This window comes from Falco punctatus, assembly GCF_963210335.1.
Source record: "Falco punctatus genome assembly, chromosome: 4".
NCBI lineage: Eukaryota > Metazoa > Chordata > Aves > Falconiformes > Falconidae > Falco > Falco punctatus.
The window spans coordinates 24,325,570-24,334,079 of record NC_137583.1 but is presented as its reverse complement, the minus strand read 5'-3'; the positions used below and the strand labels follow the sequence as shown (position 1 = coordinate 24,334,079).

Genomic DNA, 8,510 nt, shown 5'->3' with positions numbered 1-8,510 from the left:
TGTAGCGAAGTTCCTGCCCCTGTGCATGCAGAGGACACACGACACTGTGGAACATAGCTGTGGCTGTGCACAACATGCTTTGCATGGACGAGACTAGCTTTGCCTGCACGCGGTGTCAGCAGCTCCACTGATGAGCACCTCATCTCCGTGCGAGATGGGGTTTTACCCACAGCACACTGTGCTGCACACACAAAGACCAGTAACACCACAACAGTGCCCAGGGCTGGGCTCCCTTACCTCTGCCACGTGCTGTCTGCCCACCAGACTGTGTCCTCCCAGCCCCAGCAAACCCAGCCCCAGCTCTGCACCACTGCCAGCCCTCAAGGCTTCTAGCTTTGGTGCCGTGACACAGCTGCAGCCCACTGGTCTTAATAACCACGGCATTGCTAAATCCTCTCTCTTCCACCTCCCCCAGTAAATGCTGCTCTTCCCAGACACAAGAGGGATTTTCTTTTCCCACCAGAAAGTTGATTCTTCACAGAACTAAACCCAGCCATTAAATGATTTGGCCTCTATCAAAGGGAACCTCACTTTTCACACCAAGTGCCAGGTGGGAGAGGGCACAGCCCCTGCCTGGTCCTGTTCCAGGACACTCCCGCGCGAGTGAGCAGGGCTGTGTGAGGCTAACCATCACCAAAGGGTTAGGAGAGCTGTGGTCCTTACCACTGCAGCTTCCCCCACCCCGTCCCTGGGGGAAGAAAGAGTTCCAGCTCCATTAAAGATGGATCAACATGTCTGAGGCTGAAGTTTAAAGAGAAGTTGGTTTGCTCAGCTCTTGCTTAAGCCCTGGAGCAAGGCCAGGAGCTGTGGAGGGCATTGCCAAGGCCAGCTGAAGATTAGCAAAATCCTCTTTAGGAAGAGTTTTACTTCCACTTATTTTCTCCTGTCCAGGAGGACTGTAACCCGTTGCATTATCAGGCTGACCTTCAGAAGGTCTCTGTTGTGCACAGAGCAAGAAAAATTCAGGCATTTGAAACTATTAAATGAAAGTGTTCACACACTGACCCACAGGAGCTAGCAAGACAGGTTTAGAAGTGGGAACTGCACCCCAGATAGGCAACAAGAGCACAAGCAATGCTACAGTCTACAGCAAACCCCCCAAACTCCTTTTTTGGGCCGTAAAACACATCTGTCTTCCTCTTACCATGGCTAGAGCACAGGCAGCTCCCCAGCACCAGGGACCCTCACCCATGACACATACCCAACATGCTGCTGCGGCATTCCTGTAATCCCAGCTCAGCCGGGCATTAGCCCAAGGGCAGCCAGGAGGGCAGGGGGGCTGGATGCTGCCCCACACTGGGGCTGTGGGCACCACGGCCCACACTGCTAGGGCCAGCCAGGCCCTGGCTCTGCAGTGCCCAGGGGTGCCCCTACACTGTGTGCCATGGCGCCAGGGCCCCTGCACCGTGTGCCATCAGCTGGCACCGGGACTTGCTGCCAGCTGGCACACATGCAGCCCCCAGAGCCCAGCCACCCCAGCACTTGGCCCGTGTGCTACTGTGTCTGGGGACACGTGGGGACAGACAGGCCAGCTCCCCGTGAAGGCAGACAGCTGCCCACAGCACCGGCTCACCACCATGCCACACAGGACAGGGCTAGGGGAGTGCAGGGACAGAGACCCATGAGCAGGGCAGCACCCACGCCATTTCATGAGGCGAGGGCACAGCTTTATTATTACAAGGTGAACGCAGGTTTAAAACCTGTCCTGGGGACTAAAATCAACACAGACTGGGAGGGCTCAGGGCAGGCTGGAAGCAGGGCTGGGCTGCCGGGGAGCAGGGCTGCCCGGACCCCGCTACAGGCCCTGCCTGCCCTCCAGAGGGGTGGCTACCACCCTGCAGCATGGCCTGACCTGGCCGGTTTCTGGGGCACCCCGGGGCTTCCTTGCCTTGCCCTGGTCCCCCTTCGCCTTGGGGGTGTCCTGCTGTGCCCCCCGGGTGCCTTAGCCCTGCTCTTTCCAACCGGAGCCGCTTGGGACCCCTTTGCCCCAGCACCCCCAGGGCTGCCACCCCCCCCGCACCTTCAGAGCCACAGGGGACCCCGAGTGCCCTTTGCTGGGGGCCCGGGGCTGGCGGGCAGCTCGTGGGGGCTTTGCTCCATCGCTCCTGGTTTTCGCTGGTGGTGGTGGTGGGGCCTGGAGGGGAGAGAGCACCTCAGGCTCCTGCCATGCCCGAGCCACCCAGCCGCGCCATGCAGCCCTGCTACTCACGTCCACGGGCTTTGTCCTTGGCTTCTGCTTCGCTGTGGCCAGGCTACCCCCCGCGGCGCCTGCGGGAGAAGGGGCGGCGTGCCAGCCTGGGCAGTGGCCTCTCCATGGGACTGGGGCAGCCCAGGGCACTGCCAACCCTTTACCTCACTGCTGTGCACGCCGGCGGTCCCCTTCCGTCCCACCTTCGGCACCTGTCCTCTGATGGGATCCACCTGGTCCATCGTCTGCTTCTGCCGCAGCTTCTCAGGGGCCAGCTGGGGGTGAAGGAGGGGTGGAAGTGGGGCCAGTGGAGGCAGCCCCTCAGCCCCCAGCCCGAGGCCAGCAGCCCCCTGTCCACCTTGAAGCGGCCAGTGGCCCCCATGGCGGAGGAGTTGTGGGGCCACACCAGGTCCCCACAGCTCAGCCCCTTGCTCAGTGCCTGCTTCAGCAGGTCCCCAAGGTGGCCGGGGTCCACAGTGGGGTACTTGGCCAGGATGAACCGCTTGATGGCAACAATGGAGGCACCCTTCCTCTTGTCCTGGGCCTGCAGCGCCTCAGTGACTATGTGCGGGGTTGAGGGGCGCCGGGGCTGCTGGCCCTGGGCTGGCAGATGTGGAAGCTGGGCTGTGCCAGCAGCTTCAGCTCCTGGGAAAGGCACCTCTTGGGATGTGGGCCCAGCCCCGAGGCACTCACACCCCTGATGGCTGCAGAGCCCCCCAGAAGCCAAGCAGCCACAACCCTTCTCCTCACAGGGACCCACCAGAACCCCAGACCCATGGGAGCCACAGTGCTGCCAGCACCTGGCAAACCCTTACCCAGCTCAGGCTCCATAGCAGCACACACACCAGCCTGCAATCCCAGCTCTGCTCACAGCACCACTACCCTTGCTCACAAGCTCTGCTCACCTGCAGCTAATTTATCCAATCAGCACCCTAATTGCAGGAGCTGGTTAGCAGCTGCTAATTGCTCTGGTTGCCACCCAGGTGAGAGCAGGGGGTTGGGGAGTTGAGTGCCCTTTGCCAAAGCTTTGTGAGGGGCTGGAGGGAGAAGGAGCTTGTCCAAGCAGTGGGTTTGGAGAGGGAGGAGACATAAGGGGTCGCGGAGTGATCACCCTGAACACGTACGGGAAAGGCATCTACCTGCTGCTTGGTGGGTGGTGGGGTGCTGGCATTGCAGCTTGCTGGTGGTATTTGCTGTGGGGCAGACAGGGAGCCAGCTGGTGGCGCGGGGACCAGTTTCTGCGCACTGGGTGATGGCTGGCTCCCTTTGCCTGGGACAGCCCCACTGGGAAATGGGGGGCTGCATTGCCAGGGGAGCCTGGAAAATGACAAGGAAAAAGGAAACAAGAAAACAAATGAGAAGAGGAAAATGGAAAGCTGCTTCGTTGGCCAGCGAGGGCAGGAGGAGTGACTCTCCCACAGTAGCCCCAGGTGTGTACCCATGAGCAGGACCCCCGCTTGTCCCTGCCCACTGAATCCCACTGTGCTCAGGCGATAGCGCTCCCAGCCCCACATGCAGGCAGCCCCTCCATGTTGGCTCTTGGTACAGCAACATCCCATGGGTCAGGTGTGAGCTAAGCCCTTGACCATCTGGGGTCCCCAACGCACCCAGGGTGCTTCTGTGTCACAGCCACCTTAAAAATAAGTCCTGCTGTGATCCTATGGATACTTTCCCTGCTGTTCCAGCAAGGTAGGATATTTGTGCTACTTTCTGTTGTGCTTGTGCTCATGAGGCCAGCCTGAGTAACCAGCTGCTCTTTGTCACAGGAAGTGGATGTCCCCACCATGGGGACCACTGTCGTTCTTCACAGCATGCCAAGTCAGTCCCTTCCTCTTTACATGAGTCACAGGGCTTTCATATGCATCATCCCTCAAAGACGTGGGGAAGCTGCAAGCCCAAGAAAAAGCCGGGATTACATGATGGTAGGGCTGGTTCATGGCCTGGCTCAGCAGACATGTTACCATGCCAATGTATGTGCAAAGTGCTGCCCAGAAAGACCTTTGTCGAGGTCTGTGCCCACCAGCTAGGCCCATGGGATGGATCTTGGCAGGAGACTGCAGTGCCGGCAGAAGCTGGGTCTGGAGCCAGGAGCTGGGAGAGGCACCCGGTGCCTCAGGGCCCTGCATGCCTGGCTATCCCCAGACCAGTGCAGTCAGCCCATTCCCTGCTCCATTTCCAGTCCATTTCTGAATTCCCCATGAAGTGGATGGTGGGGACACTGGAGAGCTGCAGAGGCTGGCACCACAGCAGGGTTGGGTGCATGTCTCCCAACCATCTCCTCCTCCTGGATCAGGCCATCCCCTCTCCAGCAGCTCCATTGATGCTTCTGGCACCCGCCTGGGCTGGCGAGGAGGGTCCCAAAGCCTTGCTTGCCCCTGCCACTGCCAGCAGCAGTTGTAGTTCTGGGCGCTTTGTGGGGTGGCCACCCGCTAGCTTGGGGCCAGACCATGGCCAGCATGTGCTGGGGCCAGTCCTGCCCGTGCAGGGAAACCACAGCATCGCAGGACTCCCGTGGATTGCAGCCTCGTGGGCAGCAAATAAACACCAAATCCTTCCTCCTCTTCCCTTCCAAAATCAGCTCCCAGATTTGAAGTACATGAATCAGACATCAGCCTAAACACTGAATTATTCATAAACCTCCAATCTTTAGATTTCACTGAATATGCAGAAGTATCGATAAAAAAAAATAATGAGAGAATTGTACTTGCAAATTGCTCTTTATTAAAGGTTTAACTTGCATGGGTTCTGTATGTTCCCTATTAGACCTTGCAAAGCCGCATAGGATTAGAAATCAGAGGGGATAATAATGTACAAAAATAGTTTCAAATGTTGATAACACTGAACAGCGAGAAAAACATCTTATTTGTATAACCGAGCTAAAAATAAAAATGAAGAACACTGCTACAATTGCAATATGCCATCTTGTAGTGCTTAAAACATATGCCGACATCTCTGAGCCATATGCTCCCATGTCTTGCCTGCTGCAGCGCGGAGGGAAGCTGAGCGATGCGCCGAGCGGCTTCGAAAGCACGAGCGCGGGCCGAGCCCCCCCGCCGGGGCTGATGCCAGGCGGACGGCAGCTGAGCCGGGGGGCGCGGGGGGGGGGCGCGGCGGGGGCACGGCCCGCGGAGCCGGGGGGGCGTGAGGATGAGCGGTGGGACTACGAGGGGCGGGGGGCGGCCCGCTGCGGCTGCCGGCTCCGGGTGCGTGCGGTGCGCCAGGTGCGGCAGGCGGCATCGAGCCCCCCCCGTCGGCGGCCGCGCCGCACCCCGTGCCGGGCTTCCCGCGGCCGTCGCCTCTGCGGCACCGGGGGGCCACCCGTCCCCCGGGGGGCCACGGTGCGGCCGACACGCCGGCGGGGGACCGGGCGGGGGCTGCCCCGCAGCAGCCGGCCCGGCCCCGGGGCAGAGCCCGGAGGGGGGGCGGCGGGGGGCGGCGCGGGGCGGCGGGGCCTGCGGCAGCGCCCTGGGACGGCGCGGGCGCTGCGGGGCCGGGCCCAGCTGCCGGCGCCCCGGCCCGGGGCCTACGCGGGGGAGACCTGGCTGGTGGAGACGGAGGAGGTCTCCGTCTTGCCGGCGGACGTGTCCTCGTCGCCCAGCGGGTTCTTGCCGCAGCAGAGGGTCGTGATCATGCAGTTACGGAACTGGAAGGGAGGGGTCCCGGTGAGGCGGCGGGCCCGGCAGAGCGGCGTGCGCCCCTGCCCCTGGGGTCCCTGCCCCAGGCCACCAGCCGGGGCCGGGGCGGGCACAGCCCCAGCTCCTCCACCAACCCAGCGGCAGGGCCATTTCGGACTATGCAGTAGCGCATCTTGCATTTAAGAGTTACGCAGTGCCAGGACGAGCTGCACAGTTGCCCTCCTGGGCATCAGAACAAGATCACCTGGACACACGCCCCCCTCCCAGCCCACTGGCACCTCAAAGTGCCACACCACTTGGCAAGCGGGTACAATGCAAAACCCCAGCAAGGAGCCGGCCGCCCCCCTGCCGGTTACCTGTTTGTTCATTACGATGTAAATCACAGGGTTGTAGATGGCAGAGCTCTTGGCAAAGAAAGCCGGGATGGTCATGAAGATGGGCCCGAAGTCTGACCCCTGGTTGGTGAAGATGTAGAAAGCAACGCTGGCATAGGGGACCCAGCAGATCAGGAAGGCGATGACCATGATGATGACCATGCGGGTCACTTCCTTCTCTGCCTTCTGGGTAGTGGCAGACTCCTGCTGCTGGGCGGCAGCCTGCGGGCAGAAGGGAACAGAAACACGATGGAGCTGGGGAGGGTTGCGCCGGCGTGGGACATGGGGTCAGGGCTCGGGGTAGTTGAGCTGCACATCTGGAGTTTGCTGTTTCCCCCTTTGCAGAAAGCCAGCCTTTCTGTCACCAGTCTGGAGCCTGGCATGGGCCCCTTCCCAGCACTGGGGATCGGGGTGGCCCCCAGCCCACCACCACTGACAGGTACCCACCTCCTTGACAGTGCAAACCAGGTTCCCGTAGCAGAAGAAAATGACCAACAGCGGGATGGTGAAGTGAACCACAAACATGTAGATGACGAAAGATTCGTTGTTGACCTCTGGCTTCAGAGTGTAATAGTCGATCCCGCACGAGCACTGCATGCCCTCGGGGATGTACCTGCAAGGTGAGCCAGGCAGGTCAGTGCCTAGCAGAGGAGATCGGCTGGAAGCCCCAGTGGGGCCACAGCCAGCCAGGCTCCCGCAGCCCCCACGCTGGGCACGGCGCCCTCCCTACCTGGACCAGCCAAACAGCGGGGGAGCAGCACATGCCAAGGCCATGATCCAGGAGAAGGCAACACCCATGATGGCATGGTTCTCCCCAAAGCGGAAGTTGCTCATGGGCTTGCAGACCACTACGTATCTTTCGATAGCCAGGACAACCAGCGACCAGAGAGCAATTTCACCTGCGCCACGGAGAAAGATGGATAGGGACACAGGGACTTTGAGCATCAGGAGGAGAAAAACACACTGATGGCAGCATGAGACCTCCTCAGACTGTTGTTCCTGAGGAAGACCCCTGGCAGCAGGTGAATCTTAATCAAGGGTTCATCTGCCAAGTGCAGCAGGAAGGCATGAGAAGACACCTCCCCAGTGCAATGCTGACCCGCAGTGACCACTTTGCTGCTGCATTTTGAGATCCATGGCTGGATCCTACCACTCATCCCAGACATCACCTGCACCTGCAAGCCTATGGTCCCTCTCTTAGGTGCAGTGAGTGAGTGCTCATCATCCCAAGATTTCCACTCACTACCCACAGCTTCCCAGGAAACTTGTGCCACAAGGACCGCACCAGTAAAATGGCTGCCTGTGGCTGAAGGCTGAGCTGAATGGAGGAGAGCATTTTTAGACACACAATTTAACATCTGTTTCGGTCAGAGCCTGGCTGGCACAGGGAGGAGAGCCAGCTTTGCTAGCCTGCGCCACCATGCACCACATCGGAGCGAATGACAGACGCACGAAACAGGAAGAACAAATTTGTCATCTCTCAAGTCAGAAAGCAAGCCAAAAAGATGTGCAAATCCAGCAACTGCAAAATCTGCTACTGGTTGTTTTTCACTGCTGCACTGTTGTTCTCAGGATACTGAGCAGGTGGCTACCAAAATAAGGTCAAAAAAAGAAAAAAAAGGTGTCATTTGTCACTTTCTTCACTTCCCACCCTGAAACACTGCAACTGCCTTGGCCCACGTCAGCAGCACACCAAGGACCTTTGGGATACCACGCTTCTCCAAGATCATCTGGGTGTCTTCCCTCCCCCTCGTAAAAGCTGGGGCAATTCCTGCCAGAAGATTTTTGAATATTTGGAAAACTCACCACCCAGTGTAGCAAAGAATCCTTCAATGTAGCACCCTGTTACTCCAAAGACAAAGTACCCATTCATCGAAGTGTACATGGTGGTCGTGAAGCCTCCAAAGACCATGAAAAGATCGGCGACTGCCAGGTTCAGAAGGATGTAGTTTAGAGGCGTCCGGAGCTTCTTGTGCTGGATGGTGACGTACAGAGTGAGGAAGTTGATGGGGAAGCCAAGCAGGATCAGCATGAACATGTAGGCAGCCAGTGCCGAGAACTTCCAGGGCTCAGCCAGGTAGTACTGGGGATACTCAAAGGGGCTCCGCACCACCCCAGTCTTGTTGGACATGGGCACGTAGAAGTCTTGGCCTTCTGTCCCGTTCATGGCTGTGGTTTGTGAGGTGCCTTTTGCTCTTACTCAGGTGTTTCTTTTGCATGCAGGGGGATTGCCTCTGAAGTGGGGCTTCCACCACGTCTCAGCCTTCGCCCCGAGGAGAGGTGGCTTTGCTCACCTCTACAGGGCACCTCTTT

At 59.2% G+C, this 8,510-nt stretch overlaps 1 protein-coding gene across 1 annotated transcript; it reads right to left on the bottom strand.

Annotated features, from left to right (window-relative positions):
• Positions 1-4,886: 4,886 nt before the first annotated feature.
• On the bottom strand, positions 4,887-8,510 carry RHO (rhodopsin). The gene is made up of 5 exons (XM_080387653.1): positions 8,004-8,510; positions 6,928-7,096; positions 6,645-6,810; positions 6,180-6,419; positions 4,887-5,831 (listed from the first exon to the last, which is right to left on the bottom strand). The coding sequence occupies exons 1-5, from the start codon at positions 8,362-8,364 to the stop codon at positions 5,712-5,714; spliced, it is 1,056 nt and encodes a 351-aa protein (XP_080243779.1). The 5' UTR covers positions 8,365-8,510; the 3' UTR covers positions 4,887-5,711.

What these genes read in the sequence shown, in the direction of transcription:
- RHO (XM_080387653.1), bottom strand. Translation starts at nt 8,364, where the DNA reads ATGAACGGGACAGAAGGCCAAGACTTCTACGTGCCCATGTCCAACAAG. An exon ending in ATTCTTTGCTACACTGGGTG is followed by an intron (nt 7,097 to 8,003) that starts GTGAGTTTTCCA and finishes TCCGTGGCGCAG; the next exon opens with GTGAAATTGCTCTCTGGTCG. An exon ending in CCGCTGTTTGGCTGGTCCAG is followed by an intron (nt 6,811 to 6,927) that starts GTAGGGAGGGCG and finishes CTCACCTTGCAG; the next exon opens with GTACATCCCCGAGGGCATGC.